Source organism: Ranitomeya variabilis, chromosome 3 (genome assembly GCF_051348905.1).
Source record: "Ranitomeya variabilis isolate aRanVar5 chromosome 3, aRanVar5.hap1, whole genome shotgun sequence".
Classification (NCBI taxonomy): domain Eukaryota; kingdom Metazoa; phylum Chordata; class Amphibia; order Anura; family Dendrobatidae; genus Ranitomeya; species Ranitomeya variabilis.
The window spans coordinates 727,157,417-727,182,169 of record NC_135234.1 but is presented as its reverse complement, the minus strand read 5'-3'; the positions used below and the strand labels follow the sequence as shown (position 1 = coordinate 727,182,169).

The following is a 24,753-nucleotide window of genomic DNA, read 5'->3' as shown; positions in this document are numbered from 1 at the left end:
ATTCTGAACGACCACTTCCAGTTCACGGCCTTACCCTTCGGTCTTGCCACAGCGCCCAGGGTATTCACCAAGGTCATGGCGGCTGTCATGGCCATCCTTCACTCGCGAGGAGTCGTCGTGTTACCTTACTTAGACGATCTCCTCATAAAGGGTCCGTCTTTCCAAACCTGCGAGTCAAGCGTCCACATTACCCTGGATTCTCTCTCGCGCCTGGGCTGGCTGATCAACTTGGACAAGTCCTCTCCCGTTCCTGCCCGTCGGATCTCCTTTCTGGGAATGATCCTGGACACCTCAAGGGGGCTGGTTTTGCTTCCTCGGTCCAAGGCTCAAGCGCTTCAGCAGGGAGCCCGAACGCTCCGTCATCTTCGCCCGCGAACCATTCGGTTCGCCATGAAGATCCTGGGAAAGATGGTTGCAGCAATCGAAGCGGTTCCTTTCGCTCAACTCCATCTCCGCCCCTTACAACAGGCTCTACTGGACAACTGGGACAGGAGTCTCCCATCTCTCGACCGTCCTTGCCCGCTGTCTCCGCGGGTCAGACAATCCCTCATATGGTGGACCCTGGGTCCATCTCTTCTCCAGGGGAAGTCCTTCCTCCCGATCCACTGGTTAGTGGTAACTACCGACGCCAGCCTCCTCGGCTGGGGGGCGGTGTTTCTTCATCACTCTGCCCAGGGCCGTTGGATAGGTCGGGAATCCAGTCTCCCCATCAACATCCTGGAGATTCGGGCTATCAGACTTGCCCTGAGTCACTTTCACACCCTGCTTGCGGGTCACCCTATACGTGTCCAATCGGACAACGTCACGGCGGTGGCTTTCATCAACCACCAGGGGGGTACCCGCAGCAGGGCAGCGATGCAGGAAGTCTCTCACATCCTTCGTTGGGCCGAAATCAACCATTCCATCATCTCCGCAGTGCACATTCCGGGAGTCGAGAACTGGGCGGCGGACTTCCTGAGCCGCCAGGGCCTTGCCTCGGGGGAGTGGGAACTCCACCCAGAGGTCTTTCGACAGATCTGTCTTCGCTGGGGGACCCCGGACGTGGATCTGATGGCGTCCAGATTGAACGCCAAGGTTCACAACTTTGTTGCTCGTTCTCGGGATCCCCAGGCCATCGGAGTGGACGCGCTGATATTCCCGTGGCATCAGTTTCAGCTCCCATACGTGTTTCCTCCTCTTCCCTTACTGCCGAAGGTGATCCGAAAGATCAAGACGGAGGGAGTTCCGGTCACCGGTCATCCTGGTCGCTCCAGACTGGCCTCGTCGCGCGTGGTACGCGGAACTCGTCCAGCTCGTAGCCGACGTGCCCTTGCGGCTACCAGACCGCCCAGATTTACTTCGCCAGGGACCGATCTACCATCAGAGCTCAGGGGCCCTACGTTTAACGGCGTGGCTGTTGAAACCTGGATTCTAACTCGTGCCGGTTTCTCTCAGCAGGTCATTCCCACCATGTTAAGTGCTCGTAAGGCGTCTTCCGCCTCCATTTACCACCGCGTCTGGAAAACCTTCTTCTCATGGTGCAGGCTCCGAGGGCTTCCTCCGCTCGTTTTCTCTATCCCTTGCATCTTGAATTTCCTTCAGTCCGGTCTTGACTCCGGTTTGGCACTCAGTTCCCTCAAAGGCCAGGTCTCAGCGTTATCCGTGCTGTTTCAGCGCAGGATCGCCGCCAACCTCCAGGTCAAGACCTTCATCCAGGGAGTCTCCCATGTGGTTCCCCCTTATAGGATGCCGATAGAAACCTGGGATCTCAACTTGGTCCTGGGGGTTCTTCAGGAACCCCCGTTCGAACCCCTTCAAGACGTTTCGCTCTCTGTCCTCTCTTGGAAGGTTGCCTTCCTGGTAGCGGTGACGTCCATCAGAAGGGTTTCAGAGCTCGCCGCCTTGTCCTGCCGGGCACCGTTTCTAGCCTTTCATCAGGACAAAGTGGTCTTACGCCCTTCTCCGGCTTTTCTTCCGAAGGTGGTTTCGTCGTTTCATCTTAACGAGGACATCATCCTCCCTTCTTTTTGCCCGCAGCCCAAGCATAGGGTCGAGAAGGCTCTCCATACTCTAGACGTCGTACGGGCCCTCAGAAGGTACATCTCCAGAACGGCTCATTTCAGAAAATCGGATGCCCTTTTCGTGCTCCCTGAGGGTCACAGAAAGGGTTTGGCTGCGTCTAAATCCACGATAGCCAGATGGATTCGATCTGCTATCCAGGAATCCTATCGGGTCAGGGGCAGCCCTATCCCGGCGGGGATTAGAGCTCACTCCACTCGGTCGATGGGTGCTTCCTGGGCCATCCGGCACCAGGCAACAGCGGAGCAGGTTTGCAAGGCCGCAACGTGGTCCAGCCTGCATACCTTCACAAAGCATTACAATGTCCACATCCAATCCTCTGCGGACGCGGCCCTTGGCAGGCGTATTCTGCAAGCGGCTGTTGCGCATTTGTAGTCAGATGGTGCACGGAGTTATTTGGTTGTATTGTTTCCCTCCCAGGGACTGCTTTGGGACGTCCCATGGTCCTGTGTCCCCCAATGAGGCGAAGGAGAAATAGGGATTTTTGTGTGTACTCACCGTAAAATCCTTTTCTCCGAGCCACTCATTGGGGGACACAGCACCCACCCTGGTAGCCTTGCGGCTCGTTACATTTTTTGGTCTTTGACTGTTTGTTTGACATGTTATATTCTAATGTTTCTTCATATTTTATTGTTATTATCCTACTGCTTTTGCACTGAACTGGGTGTCTGGAAGCCAGTATGAGGGTGTATACTGCAGGGGAGGAGCTAACCTTTTTTTGTCTCAGCTTAGTGTCAGCCTCCTAGAGACAGCAGCATAACCCATGGTCCTGTGTCCCATGGTCCTGTGTCCCCCAATGAGTGGCTCGGAGAAAAGGATTTTACGGTGAGTACACACAAAAATCCCTATTTCCCTGTAAAAGCTGCCAATTTGCCAATTTCGATTGTTGGCAGATTCGATCATCTCCAATACACTGTCACAGGTCCCCTTCACACTTCTGTACAATACCAGTACTGGAAAAAACAGTACTTCAGTAGTGTTATCAGTGTTTTGGATCAATGTGCCATCAGTGTGCCAATGGTTTTTTTTCCAGTATGGCTTAAGAAAAATCAATTCCAAAGCTTCTCCCATATTTTGCAATTTTACATATACAGCACATGGACGGCACACGTATGACACATGGATGCCATCCGTGTGCTGTACATGTTTTACATGGACCCATAGACTTGTATCGGCCCTTGTCATCCATGCTGCTGGTAAAAAACGGACATGTGTGCAGTGCCATAGATTATAGTGGGTATGTGTGGTATACGTGCCACACACATACTGCAAGCACGGACACGTCAGCGTTGTTCTTTGTGGCTGTTCAAAACGTCGGCAATGAAACCTGTATATTCCGGCAATGCTGGAAGGCGGGGGACCGGGGGAGCGTCTGACAAGCGCAGTGCGCATGCCCAGGAACCCCAGCCCCGCACTGTGCATAATGAATAACACAGTGCGGGGCGGGGATTCAGGAACAGGGTGGGCGCACTGCGCGCACAGGCGCAGTCAGGCACCCGGCATCTGAGATGTGACTGACAATGAACACTGCGCAGGCCCCAGGCAGGCACGCACAGCGCAGGCGCCGGATTTAAGAAGCAACAGTGCGAAGGGGGCGGCGACCATCGCCCCTGAAGAGAAGAGTGACGGCAGTTGGGAGATTCATACAGGACGCTTCGGACCGCCTCCAGGTATAATATCTGGTATTTGTGGCCAATTTTTAAAACGCTTTATTGAGGTAATAAATGAATCAAAAACTAAAAGAGCCACCTTGTTAGACTGCAGCATTACTGCTGCACAAGGTGGCTCTTTTAGTTTATAACAGCTGGAGGGGGTGACAGTGGCCCTTTAATGCAAAACACAAACATGAAGTGGTGAGAGAGAAGAATTGAGGTTCTAATCCTCTTCATTGAAGTCTGGGTTCGTCAAGATAGACCAGTCTATGAGCAGCCTGCAGATCACCTTGTAACTGTCTAGGTGCCAAGACCAACACTGATATTACTGCCACATGGTGACCATATAGTGGTAGATACCAGTCCTACGGAACATGTATGAGATTACAGTACAGTTATAGATGGTGACTTACAGCTGATGTTCTTTCTGGTGGAGGCATTCACTTTTGCCATCTTTTCCTTTTTGCCCAGACCAACATGACAACTTTTTCCCACCACGACTCATCTGCAGAGATTACAACAAAGTCACATTTGACTTCTCACATTGCCAGAATGGTCCAATCTATTCCCAACCTAATCAAACTCCCCACCCTACTGATACCCCAAAACTGAGCTGCCACTGCTGTATGTGTCCCTATTACTGCACCTACTGTGTGGTACTGTGTGTTCTCTAGATGGTAAAATAACCCTGTAGAATACTGTTTGATGGCCCCAATACTGTATAATAGCCCCCTCATTATACAAAGACTATACATTAGTTCTCACACTGATTGCCCCATAAATAGCCTTCATGTATTATGATTCACTCCCCAAATTCCTCCATACAGTATAATGCAGTCCCCATAGTCCTTCATGTAGTATAATGCACTCCACATAGGCCTCCATATACTATATTGCACTCCACATAGTCCTCCATATAGTACAATGCACTCCCCATATTCCTTCATACAGTATAATACACTCCCCATAGGCCTCCATATAGTATAATGCACTCCCCTTAGTCCTCCATACAGTATAATACACTCCCCATAGGCCTCCATATAGCATAATGTGCTCCCCTTAGTCCTCCATACAGTACAATGCACTCCCCATAGGCCTCCATACAGTAACATACTGGCACCGGGCCCCCCCAACCCCCTGGCTTATGGGCCCCATAGCAGCTTTGTGGCAGTAGAGGGAGATTCTGTTACCCTGCTCTGCCGGAGACTTTAACTGTATCGGTGAGGAGTGTGTCCCGATACAGTTAAAAGTATCATAACTTCAGGTGGGCCCCCTCAGATTGTGGGGCCCAGGGCGACCGCACCCTCTGTCTCCCCAGAAGGTATGCTACTGCTCAGCTTACTATAAGCCTCTGTACAGTTAACATACACCTCCGATAGCGTCAGACAAATGCTGTTTAGCCGATGTCCATGACCCCAAAAAACCTACATGGGTGCTATAATAGGGTTGTGTACAACTCACTCTACAAAGTCCTAGTATGGTTGGGTCCGAGATGTGGCTCAGGCTCAGTACATGACTTTGAGGATCAGTTACTCAATATTATATGTAACCACGTACAATCATATTTTTGCTGTTTTAAACATTATAATATATTACATTGTAGCACAGCAGCTTCTCTGGGGCTATGCAGGTACAGTACTGTCTGCTTGAACAAGTGCTAGATTAAGGAATGTTGTTTTCTTGCATCCAACACATTTTTCCCCTCTAATCTAACAAAAATTTTATCTGAAAAATATTACAATTCCTGAATGATCCCAGCACTAACTCTTTGCCATCATTAAAATATGTAAAATTGAAGGACATTAATTTACATTTTTTTGTTGTTGTTGAACATATTGCATTTGACGTGATAGTGTGTTTTTTGAAATTTTGCATGTTTAGGTTTGTTTTTTTTTCTTGTTTTTTTATGTCTTTTATCACAACAGATGGGAAATTACATGTAAAATATTTATTTTTCTATTCTAGAAATGTAAAACCTTTAATGAGATCAGATCTGTCTAAAAGAAAAACTGTCTTTGTTGTCCACAGGAACCAATCACAGCGCAGCTTTCATTTCTTCACAACTGTTTAAAAAAATGAAAGCTGAGCGCTGATTGGTTGCTAAGGGCAACAAAGACTATATCCACTTCTGATAAATCAAGATTATCTAGAAACTTCTTTTTTGATCATTTGTTTACCACCTTTGACCACCATGGCTGTCGGCGGTAATTAACCTGTTATTCAGCTTATTATTCCTCCCGGTAGCATTTGAGTTTTAGTCATGTGGGTGGTGTCACCACTCAGTGTTAGAGAGCGGTGGGTGTAACTGCGCCCCTGGGCACTGGGTTACATTCTTTTGACTTGTTCACCAGCTGGGGATATGCCATAAATGTCTTACTTGAGACAAGCCTTTTAAAGACGACCTGTCCCCAGGTCAAAAGGGGTCATTGTTTAGCTTGTTTGCTTGTTTTATTTCTCCTGCTCACCTAAGTATTTTTTTTTTTTAATTGGCCATACGGTTTCCGAGATATTGGTCTTTTCATTTAGTGTTAATCGTTATGGTCGTTAACAAGGGGGCGTGGCTCACAGAACTCTCTGAGGGGCTTATCTTCTGCCTGCTTTGCAGAATTACCCTATAAGCGATGCCCCCTTAGTTAATAAAAAGTAGCACTAAATAAAAAAGCCCCTTTTTTGGAACCATAATTTACAAAAAAAAACAAACAGAAAATGTATAACTTATAGGAGCCGCGGGAATAAAAGAAGAGCAAACTGGCCATGTTTGACATAGTGACAGGTCCTTTTAATGTCATGCAATATACAGTAATGACATAATATGCAATATAAAGAGCAAATATCTAATGAAGAGAATGGAGTTGACTACTCCCACGGGGGGGGGGGGATTTTTCTATGTAATACATGCATGCAGTGTTCTGTGTGGGAGCCATTACTGATTACTCCTTAGCATGGAGTTGTGTTGTCTGATGTCTCCTGCATGCACATTTAATGTTTGGTGCTTGGACTTGACCTTGGTTATTTTGTAATAGAATGGACCAGGGGTGGGCAATTTAATATTCTCAAGGGGCCACATTATTATTGTTATTTATTATTATAGCACCATTTATGCCATGGCGCTTTACATGTGAAAAGGGGTGTACATAATAAAAACAAGTACAATAATCTTGAACAAAATGAGTCACTGACTGGTACAAGAAGGGAGAGGACCCTGCCCGCGAGGACTCTTACTCTACAAGGGTTGGGTGACGATACAGTAGATGAGGGGAGAGCTGGTCGTGCAGCGGTATGGTAGAACGATGGTTACTGCAGGATTTACGCTTGTCGAAAGAGGGTCAGGTTCCTTTTGAAGGTTTCCACTGTAGGTGAGAGTCTGATGTGTTGAGGTAGAGAGTCCCAGAGTTTGGGGTGATGCACGGGTGAAATCTTGTATGCAATCGTGGGAAGAGGAGGTAAGATGGGAGTAAAGAAGGAGATATTATGAGGATCGGAGGATGCATGCAGGTAAGTACCGGGAGACAAGGTCACAGATTGTGGATGGCTTTCTATGTCATGGTTAGGGTTTTGAACTGGAGTCTCTGGGCAGTGGGGAGCCAGTAATATGTTTGACAGAGAGGACAGGCTGGGGAAAAATGGGGGGTCAGGTGGATTAGTCGGACAGCAGAGTTTAGGATAGATTGGAGGGGTACGGGAGTGTTAGAGGGGAGGCCACCAAGCAGGATGTTGTAGTAGTGGAAAAGGGAGATGACGTGGGCATGCACTAGTGTTTTTGCAGATTCTAGGTTAAGGAATGTGCAGATCATGGAATAATTTTTGAGTTGCAGTCAGCAGGAAGTGGAAAAGATTGGATATGTGGTTTGAAGGAGAGATCAGAGTCAAGGGATACCCAAAGGCAACAAGTTTGCGGAACTGGGGAGAGTTAGTAGCCATTGACTTTGATGGATAGATCTGTTGGGGTTGCGGTTCAGTAAGATGGGGAAAGATGATGAATTCTGTTTTATCCATGTTAAGTTTTAGAAATCTAGCAGAGTATAAAGATGAAATTGCAGCCAGACATTTTGGGATTCTGGTTAGTAAGGAGATGATATTGGGGCCAGAGAGGTAGAGCTGTGTGTCATCAGCATAGAGGTGATACTGAAAGCCTTGGGACTCTATGAGCTGTCCCCGCTGCGAAGGAGAAGAGGAGGAGTTATCTGTATGACACTGCGAGAAACATCGGCGGCTCCGATCGACAGTAAGATTATTACTTCCTGTCAGAGCTCCAGCAGCTGTGACCGGCGGTAAAAAGTTTACCTTCAGTCACAGAGGCGTCGGCTGATGTAAGTACTACTCCCATCAGCCTACGCCTGCTCTGTAAGATGCCTCTCCATTACTAACCCTTGCTCTAATCTTTGATGTTAGTTTTACATGTACGCCCATATTCGTGAGAAAATTCTCAATGCTCCAGTCATGCTGTCTGTTTCTTAAGATTTATTAATTAAAATGTATGGGACAACCCTTTTAAGTTGTTTCCATATTTGATGATTAGGAAAAAGCTCAATTGTAGACATTTTTTAAACTAAGCCTCAATGTTGACCCACATGACTTTGTCCAAATTTTTAATTTTGGCCCTCTGTGTATTTGAGTTTGACATACCATTCTCCAGCTCTATTCCCTGCCCAGTTTTACCGCTTTTTTCTTGACTGATGGCCCCTTTGTATGAAGTCACACGTCATAGAGGCCGTTGGTCAATCAGGAGGAGGCAACGCTTGGCTTGGAATAGAGCCAGAATGATAGAAGCTTTATCTACAAATAGTCTTCAGCTTCATTTTCATATGAATTAAAATTCAAACACTGGTTTCTCAATTAAGCGAGGAATGGATTGGTCATGTATATATATATATATATATATATATATATATATATATATATATATATATATATATATACCCTTTATTGGTCTGCATCTACTGTATTGGCTGAAACATCACCTCTCGAACTTACTGTCCCTCTGCGTGTTCTGACCACATCATACTGGCTATACTGTGGGCTCTTTGCTCTATTTTAGCAACTTTACTCTTTAGATTTTTTTTTAGCTACCATTTTTGCTATTTTTGCTCCTTTCTGAATTTGGACCGGAAAGCAGGAAAATTATTTTGAAGTGAGTGGTAATCTCTGCAGAGCTGAATGTAAAGTGATAGAGGGGGTACGGTTTTATCAGCCGCTCCTGTATAAATGAGTTCAACGAAGTTCTGAAGTGGGACCCATATCCTTCAGACACTTACGGCATATCCAGGTCATAAGATAATGGAACAAAAATGATCATGTTTTCCCATAACCAGCTGGTAAACAAAACTTGTCATTGTCAACTCAGATTTACATAGTATACTTTAACCTATGACTACAGTGGGAAAAGCAATAACGTTGGCACAGAATAGATTCTTTACATGCTGGATTTGCATAAATAATGCATGCATTAACATGTGCTTATACCGTGGGGAAAATAAGTATTTGATACTGTCGATTTTGCAAGTTTTCCCACCTACAAAGAATGGAGAAATCTGTAATTTTTACAATGAAATTGCATTTTTTTGGATGAAATAAGTATTTGATCACCTACCAACCAGCATGAATTCTGGCTCTCACAGACCTGTTAGTTTTTTTAAGAAGCCCTCATACTCTGCACTCATTACCTGTATTATTAGTATCTATTTGAAATCGCTACCTGTATAAAAGACATCTGTCCACACACTCAATCAATCAATCACACTCCAACATCTCCACCATGGCCAAGACCAAAGAGCTGTCTAAGGACACCGGGGACAAAATTGTAGACATGCACAAGGCTGGGATGGGCTACAGGACAATAGGCAAGCAGCTTGGTGAGAAGGCAACAACTATTGGCACAATTATTAGAAAATGGAAGAAACACAAGATGGCCCTTTTGGAGAGGTTGTAGTGTGGTTGATTGAGTGTATGGACAGGAGTCTTTTATACAGGTGACGAGTTCAAACAGATGAAATTAATACAGGTAATGAGTGCAGAGTAGGAGGCTTCTTAATGAAAAACTAACAGGTCTGTGAGAGCCAGAATTCATGCTGGTTGGTAGTTGATCAAATACTTATTTCATGTAATAAAATACAAATTAATTATGTAATCATACAATGTGATTTTCTGTTTTTGTTTTTGTTTTTTTTTAGATTCTGTCTCTCACAGTTAAGTGTACCTACGATAAAAATTACAGCCCTCTCCATTCTTCGTAGGTGGGAAAACTTGCAAAATCGGCAGCGTATCAAATACTTATTTTTCTCACTATAGGAGTGTATATTATTAACCTTGTTATTGCCAGTAAGAAAAATGCTAACTGTTTACTTAAAGGGGTTGTCCCGTCTTGCACAAATATGGTATCCTTATTGGATCTGCCATAAATGTCAGACATATCCACCTCTGGGATCTGCATCTACAGATCAGGAACCTGGCATTTGCCCCTTGGCGCTGAGATGTGGTCATGCATGCATTGCTCTCTTTTCATCACTGAGTGCTCATACAGCGTATTTTGACGCTCTCATAAAATGAATAAACAGACACATTCATGCGTGGCCACTTTTCCTTTACCATGGCCTCCTTCCGTCCCACATTTATTGCATTTTGTACTAATAGGTCATAAATGCCTTGGGTTGTACAACTCCTTTAATTTTTTATTACATTATTTTATTGCTCGTATATAATATATTAATGCATGTGTTTTATAACTTTGTGGTTATTGCACAATCAAAATGTAAAGAGGTTGTCCATGCTTGGAAAACAAGATCTGCTATTTTCCCAGTATTTCAGCATTCACTTGAACATGGACGAACTGCAATAGAGGAAACAGCCTGTCGGCAGATAGGTCTTTATATCAGTCTTTAGGCAAATAGCAGACCACTTTTTCTGATCATGGACAACTCATTTAGGATTTTATGCTATAGAGGTCTTATTTATTTTTTCCTTTCTCCCACCATAGGTAGACCCTGTACGCAGCTTCAACTCTTGAATCCTGAACGTTTTATACGTCTTACTAAAGAAATCCTGAATACAATATGGCCAACAAGAGAATTGATTGTAAAATGGCATCCTGGCAAGGACAAAAATCATCCTCCTATTCAGTGGCTGAAAATGGTCTGGAAACTGTTGTACATACATTTTTCCGAAGATTTGTCATGTCTCGATGAGATGCCACTTATTCCCACAAAACTGCTGGAAAAGAAAAAAGAAGAAAAAGATGATGAAGAAGATGGAGAAGACGAAAAAAAGGAAGAAAATGTAATAGAAGAAGAAACCATCCTGGAACTCATTCGTCTAAGGATGCCTTCTCTCGTCATTTATGATGATGAGTCCGACACTCAGCTACCAGAACATTTGCCTCAAATAATTAAAAATCTTGGGGGCATTGTCCTTACGTGTTTAGACCCATCAATTCAGCATCCTGTTCTTAAAAAATATGTCTACCCCCCTACACCTAGTGCTCTTCTTCAAATAATGGACAGGATGTCTCTTCAAAAGCTATCCAGCCAGATGGCACAACTGAGCCCAGTTCACAAAGACGCCTTGCGAAGGTTTCTGGCTAGTTTAACAGACATAAATGAAAAAGAAAAAAAAATCATTCAGGAGCTGATGGTTTTCAAAAGAATCGAACAGACTTCAGAAAAGAATTCCTATGTTTTTTTAAGAGGGTGCAAAGTACTTCATCACAACGCTAGGCTTCCCCCCAAAACTCGTCTCTCCTTTCCTATAATTGACAGCAGTGATGAAGAAACTATTCGACTTACGAAGATGCTGAAGGTAGAACAGTTAAAAAGCACAGATTGCTTGAAAATTATTTTGCAAGATGTAGAAAAAGGATTTTATTCAGTTGAAGAAAGGACAAATGTTATGCTTTGGGTTCTTGAAAATTTAACCTTCTTAAAGAACGAAAATCATTTGGTAATTTCCTGGTTGTCAAGTCTTAAATTTATACCCATTTCTAAAGAACGACTGGTTTCAGCCAGTGAACTTTTTGATCCAGAGGTAGATGTCCTCCAGAACTTATTTTGTGCTGAGGAACAGCTGTATTTCCCACCTGCTATATTTACATCTTCAGATGTATTACATTCTCTTAGACAGATCGGCCTTAAAAATGATTCTCATATTACAGAAAAAGACATTGTTCAAATAGCTAAGAAAATTGAAGCTTTAAATGGTGGATCAGGAAAAAATGGTGATGTTGTTCTAAAAAAGGCAAAAACTTTACTCGTAGTTTTAAAAAGAAATTATAAACTTGTGCAGTCACCAGAAGGAAAAGCATTATTAAAAAAGATCAAATGGATACCTTCGATTAAAGAACGCCCACCAAATTATCCCAATTCGTTGGTCTGGATTGGAGACCAGTTCAAATTGTATTCCCCTGGAGAAATGTGCAACGTGTCTTTTGCTATTCTGGTGGGCTCTTCCATTCCATTGGTAGAAAATATGCATGACAATATTGAAAAAGTCCTTGGCATTTCAAGGGAACCTAGTATTGAGGCTGTGTTAAAACATCTAAAAGTTGTAGCTGACTGGTATAATTCCAAAACAATTACTGATGAAGATTATTATCAGTTTCAGCACATTCTGCTTGAGATATACGGTTTTATGCAGGAGTGTCTTGATAAAGGCAAAGAACTCTACAAAGAGCTGTCTTTTCCATGGGTCTGGACAGGCAAAACATTTTGCTCACCAAAGCAAGCAATTATAACATCATCCTACAGCCTTGACCTTCAGCCCTTCTTGCACAACATACCAACCACTATGGTGAAATTTCATAAGTTGTTCAAGTTTTGTGGTTCAATCGAGCAGCTGTCATCTGAACAAATCTTTGATGTCGTTAACATCATATATGAACGTAGCAAACAATCCATGGATAAGGAGGAGAACAAGCAGAACACTGATATAATGCTGAATATTGTAAGATGGATGTATAGCCATCAAATTTCAGTGAGTCTAGATACACCATTGCCTGTGCATTATAACAAAGACCCTGCAAAACTTGTGATGAGACCCATTCATGAATGTTGTTTCTGTGATATCAAAGTTGATGATCTGAATGATCTCCTTGAAGACTCTGTAGAACCGATTATATTAGTGCATGAGGATATACCAATGAAGACAGCAGAATGTCTGAATGTGCCATGTTTAAGCACTCGGCTTATTAACCCCGAAAATATGGGGTTTGAACAGTCGGGCCAAAGAGAGCCACTTACAGTGAGAATCAAAAACATTTTGGAAGAATATCCTTCAGTGTCTGATATCTTCAAGGAGCTTCTTCAAAATGCTGATGATGCATCAGCGACAGAGTGCAATTTTATGATTGATATGAGACGAAATATGGATATAAGGGAAAATCTTCTGGACCCTGGAATGGCAGCATGTCATGGACCTGCTCTATGGTCTTACAATAATTCTGAGTTTACTGATAAAGATTTTTTAAACATTACAAGACTAGGAGAATCCTTAAAAAGAAGTGAGGTTGACAAAGTTGGAAAATTTGGTCTAGGATTCAACTCTGTCTACCACATCACAGATATTCCCATTATTATGAGTAGAGAATTTATGATTATGTTTGATCCAAATATTAATCACATTAGCAAACATATCAGAGACAAATCTAACCCAGGAATCAAAATTAACTGGAGCAAGCAGCAAAAAAGACTTCGCAAATTTCCAAATCAGTTCAAGCCATTTTTAGGTGTGTTCAAATGTGACTTACCACTTGCGGTAGAAGCTCCCTACTGCTACAAAGGTACACTTTTCCGACTGTCCTTTAGAACACAACAAGAAGCCAAAATGAGTGAAATTAGCAGTTCCTGCTACAATACTGCAGATATTTACACGCTTGTTGATGAATTTAGCTTGTGTGGCTACAGACTTATACTGTTTACTCAGAATGTAAATTCTATGGTTTTAAAATACCTTAAGCCTGAAGAATCTGAACCAGCATTCGCTCAAGACACAGTAACGATTAAAAAGTCTACATGCTCCTCAAAGGTTTTGGCTAAGTCAACAAAGCTACTCACAGAGGCTGCCAAAGTAATGAGCCACTGTAGTTCTACCAAAAAATATCCAGGTGAAATGCCCAAATCATCATGTATCTTGAAGATTGTGGTTCAAGAATTTCACCATGTGTTCAGGCGAATAGTTGACCTTCATTCTCCATTATTCAGAGGTCCTGAAGATGAACCAGCTAACATTTTTGAGATGGCCAAGTCTGGACAAACAAAAAGAATGACAGAGGAATTGCCACAAAAAACTGTCGACTCAACAACATGGCTTATATGTTCTTGTATGGATATAAATGATGCCTTGAAATTTGCTCTGAGTGATAGCGGCAAGAGACTCGGGCTAGTGCCTTGTGGTGGTGTAGCTGTGATGCTTTCTGAAAGTCAAGATGGGAAATGGACAGTGAGACCATTTTCTGGTAATATCGGAGAAGTGTTTTGCTATCTACCTCTTCGTATAAAAACTGGACTTCCAGTGCATATAAATGGTTGCTTTGCTGTGACTTCAAATCGAAAGGAAATTTGGAAAACAGACACAAAGGGAAGGTGGAATACTGTTTTCATGAGACATGTGATTGTGCGTTCTTATCTAGAGGCTCTTTGTGCCTTAAGGGACATGTCTACTAGTGGAGAGCTGATGAACTACACCTACTATTCTATATGGCCAGACCCTGACTATGTCCATGATGATTTTTCTGTCATTTGCCAAGGACTTTATGAAGACATTGCCAAATCAAAGGGCAAAGACCGTATGAAAGTGTTTTCTGATGGAACATCTTGGGTTTCTATGAAAAATGTGAGATTTCTGGATGACTCCTTACTTAAGAGACCAGATATTGGACCAGCTGCTTTCCAGATTTTCATGAAGTATTTGAAGAAGACTGGCTCAAAAAACCTTTGTGCTGTTGAACTTCCTTCATGGGTCAAAATAGGATTTGAAGAAGCAGGATGTACTGATGTGCTAATTGAGAATACATTTTCCGAGCGTCAGTTTTTTTCAGAGGTTTTTTTTCCTCATATAGCAGAAATCCAGCCTGAATTGCGAGATCCATTGATGCTTTTTGTTCTAAATGAAAGGATACAGGCATTTAGTGAAATTCTTCAAGTTACACCATGTATTCCATGCTCTAGTGAGGACCACTCACTCGTTGTTCCTTCAAGACTAATCCATCCTGAAGGTAGAGTAGCAAAACTGTATGACAACAATGATGGAAGATTTCCTTATGGAACTAACCAAAATTACTTGAACCCAGTAGTGTTGGTTAAGCTGGTGCAACTTGGCATGATGAAAGATGACATTTTATGGGAAGATTTAATTGAACGAATTGATTCCATTGCACTGATTAATAAAGCTGATCATGCTGGAGCTTGCTTGAGGAGCAATATTATTTTAAGTTTGATTGATGAGAAACTCAAGTTCAGAGACCCGAAGTCTAAGGAATTTTGCAAGAAATGCCAAACTTCTCCATTTTTGCCTTTTCTTACCAAGCCAGTAGGTTTCTCCCTTCATTGGAAAGGAAGTGACTTTAAAAATGAGGAAATGTTTGCAGCTACAGAGCTATACACAGTTGAGCACCAAGACACAGTTTGCCTGTTAAAACCAATTCTTAATGAAAACTCTCCTTCTTTTAAAGGATGTGGATCCATCTCCTTGGCTGTCAAAGATTACTTAGGCTTGCTCAAGAAACCTTCACCTGAATTGGTAATTGATCAATTAAAAGAAATTGCAAAATATACTGATGAAAACACTTTGTACCAGGAAAATATTACGAATGCCTGCTATAAATTTCTCAATGAAGCAGTCCTTTTGAATGAATCTACAAAGACTATGGTTGTAACAGAACTAAAGGAATTTCCTTTTATATATGTTGAGGGCATCTATGTTATTTCAGAAAAGGTTTCCTTCCATTTAAACTTTGAAGCAGCCCCTTACCTCTATCAGATGCCTAACAAGTACAAAAATAATTTTCGTGAACTGTTTGAAAGTGTTGGTGTGAAAAATACCTTCACAGTAGAAGATTTTGCATCAGTACTCGAAATTGTTAAAAAGGCAAATACAAACAAAAAGATATCAGAGAATGATTTCCAATTATGTAGAAGAATTATTAGTGAGGGAATATGGGGGCTTATACGAGAAAAGAGTCAAGAATTTTGTGAGACAAATTATGGTCAAATTCTTCTACCAGATGTCAACTTCTATCTACTTCCAGCTAAATCACTATGTTACAATGACTGCCCGTGGATTAAAGTAAAAGATACTACTGTAAAATATTGCCACTCTGACATTCCAAGAGAGGTAGCTGTAAAGCTTGGGTCAATACCAAAAAGACACAAAGCCTTGGAGAGGTATGCCTCAAATGTTTGCTTCACCTCGCTCGGAACTGAATTTGGACAGAAGGAAAGGCTCACCAGTAGAATCAAAAGTATCCTCAATGCTTATCCTTCAGAAAAGGAGATGTTAAAGGAACTTCTTCAAAATGCTGACGATGCAAAAGCCACAGAAATATGTTTTGTCTTTGATCCAAGAAACCATCCATCGGACAGAATATTTGATGAGAAGTGGTCACCTCTTCAAGGTCCTGCACTTTGTGTATACAACAACCAGCCCTTTACAGATGATGATGTAAGAGGCATCCAGAACTTGGGCAAAGGAACAAAGGAAGGCAACCCTGGTAAAACTGGTCAATATGGAATAGGCTTCAACTCAGTTTACCATATTACTGACTGTCCATCTTTCATCTCATCCAATGACATCATTTGCATCTTTGACCCTCATGCACGATATGCTCCAGGGGCAACATCACTTAGCCCTGGACGCATGTTCCGAGATTTAGATGCTGATTTTCGAACACAATTTTCAGACGTTCTGAATCTATACTTAGGAAGCCACTTTAACCTTTCCAGTGCAACAATGTTTCGTTTTCCACTCCGAAATTCTGAAATGGCAAAAAGCTCTGAGATCTCGTCTGTCCCCTGCTCGGACAGGATGGTTCAGAATCTTCTTGACAAGTTGCGTGCAGATGGAGCAGAACTCCTGATGTTCTTGAATCATATGGAAAAGATTTCTATCTGTGAAATAGAGAAGACAACGGGTGCTCTAAAAGTGTTATACTCTGTTAGAGGAAAAATCACAGATGGTGACCGGCTTAAACGCAAACAGTTTCATTCCTCTGTAATTGACAGCGTTACCAAGAAAAAACAGTTGAAAGATATACCAGTCCAACAGATTACTTACACAATGGACATTGAGGACACTGAAGGAAACTTGACAACATGGTTAATTTGTAATCGCTCCGGTTTCTCTAATATGGGTAAAGTCCTAAAAAGTGTGATATCTGCTCACAAAAATAAAGACATCACATTGTTTCCACGAGGTGGAGTTGCTGCTTGCATTACCCACAATTACAAGAAACCATACCGAGCGTTCTGCTTTTTGCCTCTTTCTCTTGAAACAGGACTTCCTTTTCATGTAAATGGACATTTTGCCCTGGATTCTGCAAGGCGTAACTTGTGGCGGGATGATGATGGGGTTGGAGTGAGAAGTGACTGGAACAATAGCTTGATGACTGTCTTGGTGGCTCCAGCGTACGTGGAGTTATTAGTACAACTAAAGAAAAGAAACTTTCCTGGAACTGATCCCACAATCTCTGTATTACACAATACACCAATCCATACTGTGAAAGACATTTTGAAAAAATTTTTGTCTTTTTTTCCAGTAAACAGACTCGATTTACAGCCAGACTGGTATTGCCTAGTGAAAGCTGTTTATGCTTGCATTTATGAAGATTCCAAGCGCCTCTTGCCTGTAGTACGAGCTCCAAATGTTGACGGCTCGGACATGCAGTCAGCTGTCATTATTACATGGGTAAACACGTCGGCAGTGAATTCTGGAAAGCCATACTTTGACAATTTATTACAGGATGAACTACATCACATGAAAAATATGGAGTACAATATAACCACTCGGAAGACAGTAGCTGAAAATGTTTACAGGCTCAAACATCTACTTTTAGAAATTGGGTTTAACTTGGTCTACTACAGTGATGAGACAGCCAATCTTTTTCACTGTCTGGTTGATTCAGGCATCCCGGTTACTTACGCAACTCCTTCAGATGTCCGCCATTTTCTGATGACTTTCTCTTCACCTGACACAAACTGCCACATTGGAAAACTACCTTGCCGCCTCCAGCAGACAAACCTGAAACTCTTTCACAGTTTGAAACTACTTGTGGATTATTGCTTAAAAGATGCTGAAGAAAATGAAATACAAATTGAAGGGTTGCCACTTCTTATTACTCTGGACAACGTGTTGCAAATTTTTGATGCAAAGCAAGCAAAATTCCTGACCACTTATCATGAACTAATTCCTTCTCGAAAAGATCTTTTTATGAACACATTGTACTTGAGGTATACCAATATTTTACTTTCAAGCAAAGTTGCAAAGGTTTTTGACATCAACAGTTTTGCTGACCTGCTCTCATCCGTTCTCCCTAGAGAGTACAAAACAAAAGTATTCGTCCCATGGAAAGATAACTTTGCCAGTGAGTCATGGCTAAAGAGTGCTTGGCATTTCATCAGCGAGTCATTTATTGTTAAAGATGACCAAAGTGATACCACTACATTTGATACAGTTGTGGAGACCTTAAAAGATTGGGCCCTCTTACCAGGAATAAAGTTCACCGTGTCACCTGGACAGTTAATTATTCCAGATGGTGATGTGTTACTGCCATTCAGCCTTATGCATATTGCAATCTTTCCAAATGCACAAAGTGATAAAGTGTTTCATACATTGATGAAGACTGGTTGCATTCAACTCGCGTTGAACAAAATTTGCTCAAAAGACAATATATTACTCCCCTTGTTGGCTGGACATACGGCAAATATAGACAATCCAATGAGCATTCTCCGAGCTATACATCACATGATTCTGACATCAACATTTAGGACTGAAAAAATTGCTGAAAATGACTTTGATGCCCTTTTGATGTATTTCAACTGCAATTTAAACCACCTGTCAGAAGATGCAACTGACATTTTGAAGTTACTTCCATGTTATAAGTCCGTCAGTGGTCGTTATATCACGTTGTCTAAATACGGGACGTGTTATGTCCTTACAAAAACCATACCGGCAGCAGAAGTAGAAAAATGGTCTCATTCATCATCCTTTGCTTTTCTTGAAGAGAAGATACACTTGAAAGAATTGTACACTGCATTAGGATGCGTCCCTGTTGATGATCTGGAGATTTACTCAAAACATCTGCTGCCAAAATTTGAAAACCTCTCCTATCATGCTAAATTGGAGCATTTGATTTACCTAAAAAATTGTTTATGCAGCCTTGAAGAGAGTTGTACACAAAAGGAGCAACTTTTTGCCAAACTTGAAGATTTGGCATTCATTCATGATGCCAGTGGCCGACTTAAACCTGCAAAGAACTTCTACGATCGCACTGTGAGAGTATTTGAAGTAATGCTTTCTGAAAAACTGTTCATACCCCTTGAATTCTTTAAAAAATTGGAGCAAATCACAAAGCCAAAAAACCAATCTGCTTTTTTTCTCTCGTGGATCAAATTTCTCCGGAATATTGGACTAAAGTATGTTATTTCCCAACAACAGTTGTTGCAGTTTGCAAAAGAGATCAGTATGCGAGCTAATGCAGAAGGTTGGACAAAAGAAGTGCTTCAAAACACTGTTGACGTCATTCTTTATCATGTTTTCCAAGAAAGAACTGATTTGTTTTCTGGAAACTTCTTAAAGGAATTGTCCACGGTACCTTTTTTGTGCCCTGAACGAGCACCTGCAGAACTTGTGCGCTTTCATGCCCAGTACCAAGAGGTAAATGGCACACTCCCGCTGATAAGGTTTAATGGAGCGCAGGTCAACCCAAAGTTCAAGCAGACAGATGTAATGCAGCTACTGTGGACATCTTGCCCAATTCTACCCGAAAAAGCAACACCATTAACCATTAACGAACAAGAAGGAAGTGCATTTGGTCCACAAGAGCAGCTTGAACAAGTTCTAATAATGTTGAATGTAAATTTGGATCCTTCACTTGACAAAGTGATAAACAACTGTCGAAATATATGCAACATCACTACTGTAGATGATGAAATCGTAAAGACAAGAGTAAAGGTTCTGCGGAGTGTCTATGAATTCCTCAGCACAGAAAAAAAAGAATTCAAGTTCCAACTCCGAGGAGTTGCATTTGTGATGGTTGAAGATGGATGGAAACTTTTAAAGCCAGAAGAAGTTGTAATTAATCTGGAATTTGAGTCTGATTTTAAACCATATCTCTACAAACTGCCTCTGGAGTTAGGAACTTTTCATCAGCTGTTTAAGAACTTAGGCACTGAAGATATAGTTTCAACCAAGCAGTATGTGGAAGTTCTAAGTCGTATTTTTAAGAATTCTGAAGGAAAACAGCTAGATCCTAATGAAATGCGCACTGTAAAAAGAGTGATTTCTGGCCTACTCAAAAGTCTCCAGAACGATCCCGCTAAAGTAAGGACTGACTTAGAAAATATACGTGACCTTGCACTTTACCTCCCAAGTCAAGATGGAAGATTGGTAAAGTCTAGCATTTTAGTGTTTGATGATGCACCCCATTATAAAAGCAGAATTCAAGGAAACATTGGTGTTCAGATGCTTGTTGATCTTAGCCAGTGCTACATGGGAAAGGATCATGGCTTTCACACAAGAATAATAATGTTACTTCCTCAAAAGCTAAGGCCAAGACTTCTTAGTAGTATACTTGAGGAACAGCTGGATGAGGAAACTCCCAAATCATGCCAGTTTGGAACACTATGTTCTTTGCAAGGTAGACTTCAGTTATTACTGTCTTCTGAGCAGTTCATCACTGGACTTATAAGAATCATGAAACATGAAAATGACAATGCATTTTTAGCAAACGAGGAGAAAGCCATAAAACTTTGCAAAGCCTTACGAGAAGGCTTAAAGGTGTCCTGCTTTGAAAAGTTGCAAACAACTTTGCGAGTCAAGGGATTTAACCCAATCCCTCATAGCAGGAGTGAAACTCTTGCATTTCTAAAACGATATGGACATGCTGTGATATTACTATATATACAGCACTCTGACAGCAAGGATATCAATTTCCTATTAGCTTTAGCAATGACCTTGAAGTCTGCAACGGACAATCTCATATCTGACACATCATATTTAATTGCTATGCTGGGTTGCAACGACATCTACAGGATCAATGAAAAGCTTGATAGTCTAGGTGTTAAATATGACTCGTCAACTGAGCAATCAAAACTTGAACTTCCTATGCCTGGTACCCCAATACCAGCAGAAATTCACTATACACTGCTCATGGATCCCACCAATGTTTTTTATCCAGGTGAATATGTTGGCTATTTGGTAGATGCTGAGGGTGGAGACTCATTTGGCTCATATCAACCAACTTACACTTATGCAATCATTGTGCAGGAAGTAGACAAAGAAGATGTCAACTCAGGTTCTTTAGGGAAGTTTTATCAGATAGACATTGGGTATAGTGAATATAAAATAGTTAGCTCACTTGATCTATACAAGTTTTCTAGGCCAGACGAGGGTGTGCAAAGCAAAGACAGTGCTCCATCAACACCAACAAGTCCAACTGAATTTCCTCCTCCTGGCCCAAGGACAGCATCTTCATTTCCAAGCAAGGAAAGTAACAAAACAAGTTCCTCCAAACATCAGTCACCTAAGAAGATCAAATTAAATTCTTTACCAGAGATACTTAAAGAAGTAACTACTGTGATGGAGCAGGCCTGGAAGCTTTCTGAATCAGAAAGGAAGAAGATTATAAGGAGATTATATCTAAAGTGGCACCCAGATAAAAATGCTGAAAATCTTGATATAGCAACTGAGGTTTTTAAACATCTGCAAAATGAAATCAACCGACTAGAAAAGCAAGCATTGGTAGATGTCAATGTTGAAAGGACAGCAAGAAGAACCTTTACCACTCCATCTGCTAGGTTTCAGTCTGAAAAGTCTTCCTTTCAAAGATTTTATTCTTCCTGGAACCAAGAGGCAACAAATCATAAATCCGAGAGACAACAATATAAAGAAAGATTTACTGCCCCTACAGGATCATATGACTCAAAACGCTTCTTTGTACCACCAACATTCAAGTCCGTTGGTAACCCTGTTGAAGCTCGTAGGTGGCTTAGGCAAGCTAGGGCTAACTTTTCCGCTGCAAGAAATGACATGCATAAGAACGCAAATGAGTGGGTATGTTTCAAATGCTATCTCTCTACCAAATTAGCATTGATTGCTGCAGACTATGCTGTCAGGGGAAAATCTGACAAAGATGTAAAACCAACGGCCCTTGCACAAAAAATTGAAGAGTATGGCCAACAGCTAGAAGGCCTCACTAAAGATGTCCAGACCTTGGAGGCTTATGGGGTAGATAGCCTAAAAACCCGTTATCCTGATATGCTTCCCTTTCCACAAATCCCAAATGACCGGTTCACTTCAGATGTTGCCATGAGGGTAATGGAATGCACTGCTTGTATAATTATAAAACTTGAAAATTTTATACAAAATAAGATTATTTAAACTTAGGAACCTATTCTTTATGCAAATAGGGTGGATGAAATTGTAAAGCTGCTCACTGCAGGAGCTCCTTTCACTTTATCACTATGACAAGAAGGAAATTCACTCTCAAGGTCTTTTTTGCTAGTTGTGGAAAATTGTGAAAAATAGTAGAAGGTTTTATTAAAGTTGTTGTCCGGTCTAAATCGATAAGTCTGCAGTCACTCTGTGTGGCTATTTACTTATGAATCCCCCAGTGTACTCACTGTACAATGCAAGGATTTGCCGGTTTCTGAGCCAGGATCGGCGGCTACATATGCGTTATGCATATTCCTGGCCACAGCCCATCTAGTGGGCACGGCCTCATTCCATTAACTTGTATTGAGCACGGCCGTGCCCACTGGTTGACCACATCTCTAGACGGGGCGCGGCCGCGCTCAATACAAGTGTATGGCCAGGAGTATGCATAACACATACGTACCCATCGATCTCGGCAAAGAAACGCAGCGCACAGTGAGTGCGCTTGGGGAATTCAAACTTCTGCAGTCACTCAGAGTGACTGCAGACTTATCAATTTAGACCGGCACAACCAATTTAAGCTAACATACAGATTTTGCAGGTTCCTTCTGCTGAGGAAACCAGAATTATAGCATATGGAATCTGTGTAGGCTTTGAGAAGGCACTGTAGTCAATGGAATCTCAAATGTGTGTAGCGTTATAGGATTTTTTCATGTGGATGTGCTATTTAGGCACATTACGTCTCTATGTTGTAACTGAATCTGTTTTTTTGTATGTAAAGCTGGCCATACACATAAGTTAACAGATGGTAGAACCTTATGATTGTGGTGATTGGTGGGGTCTTAGAACTCTGCTACCGTGGCAGATATTGGGGAAAAGTGGTTCTGACATGTTGAATTTCACCATTTCTGATCCTTTTTGAGTCACTGTAAGCCCCTCTCCCCTCTGAAATAAACATGCTAGTTGTCTCATGTGTATGGCCACCTAAGTCCTTGTCTTCCGTGGCTCTTTTTCATGTAATAGATCTCTGTTTACATACTTATCCCAAATCAAAATTGGCGGACTTCCTTCCTGAAATGTGCTGCTGTAAAAATTCTGTTTTGATTGACTATACTTAAAACTGAATGCACATAAAAATGTAGAATATGAAGAAATAAAAGGGGTTGTTTGGTAAGAAGACCTATTTTTCAAGTCTCCCATCAGGGAATTTTGAGTAAATATAGGGAGGTTCTGTTTAGGCCTCGCGGATCTCACGGCCTATTGTTTTCATTAGGACTGTATAATTCTTCATTTCTTCGCCGTAGTGATGAAAACACAGTGATCCCTTGCTGCCAGATTCCACAATGGGACATTCTGTGATTTTTTTTAATTTTTATCCGATGACCCAAATTGGTGCTCTGCCTCTAATTCTTTGCACCTTAACATTTAAAGGGTCTAAAATGGGTCTTCTTTGTACATTTTACTGGAAGAGCTTTCTAATGTACATACCTAGGAAAAAAGAAAATTAGCAGTGATTTTTTTTTTAATTTGCTGAATGTTAAGATGCGGCATCTCCGAGCTTTAAGGCAAAATGTGTAATGTGAATAGGACAGAAATTGTGTATATACTGTAGAAATGAATGTATAATGCGCATATTCAAAGTGAGCACTTTACGTAACCAAAGCTGAGCAGCACATTGGACAATCCCTTCACTTAAAAGTCTCATTGCTCAGTTTCTCTGCCTCCAGTATTGCCATGGAGCCATTATCCATCTACGTTCTTCCCTGCTGCCTTCGTGTTAGCTTTTCTTAAGCTTACTGTACGACTATAATCAGCTGGATCTGGTTGTGTTATTATTGCAGTTAAGAACAAAGTACAGTTTTCTTACTCTTTGCTATATCAATGCCCTAGCACTATATTTGTCCTTTTATACTGTGCAAAGTTGATTTTCATTGCATTTTTAACTTCATGTAATATTTAACTGAAAAACATGTTAATAGTGATCGAAAATATGCACTGAAACTAGCTTTTTTTTTTTTCTTGTCCTGTGTCCGACAGATGCTGGAGCCTTAATAATTATTTTGTCTACACGTTTTGTTTTTGGAACAAATGTATAAAGCCTGTAGATGTGTATAACTTATACTTGTCCCAGTGCATTGGGTATTGCATCAAAGATCAGATTATTGATTCCTACAAGTTTTTCTTTTTTTTTTTTTATACAAGCCTTAAATTGCTTAGTTTCATCCATATTGGTCATTTGTAATAAAAACCATGGTCAAAATTAGTAGCCTTCTGTTTTTTACTTGACAGTGAAGAGCAACGCAACTATTATTGGGAATCAGCGATGCGTCGATTTCATTCTAAGGCTCAGTTGGGACTAGAGATGAGTGGATCGATCCGTGAAGGATCGAGGTTTAGTCGTATTTCTTGAAATGTGAAGTTTCACACAAATTTGAACATTTCAAGATCACCTTTTAGAACAAGTCAACCT

The 24,753-nt window shown here is 41.5% G+C and overlaps 1 protein-coding gene across 1 annotated transcript in view; it reads left to right on the top strand.

The window, feature by feature from the left end:
* SACS (sacsin molecular chaperone) overlaps window positions 1-24,546 on the top strand; it is a 102,899-nt gene extending 78,353 nt beyond the window's left edge. Inside the window, exon 10 of the mRNA XM_077298390.1 lies at window positions 10,684-24,546. Coding sequence (XP_077154505.1) covers window positions 10,684-22,289 — 11,606 coding nt within the window. The 3' untranslated portion in view covers window positions 22,290-24,546. The remainder of the gene's footprint in view (window positions 1-10,683) is intronic.
* Window positions 24,547-24,753: the final 207 nt, after the last annotated feature.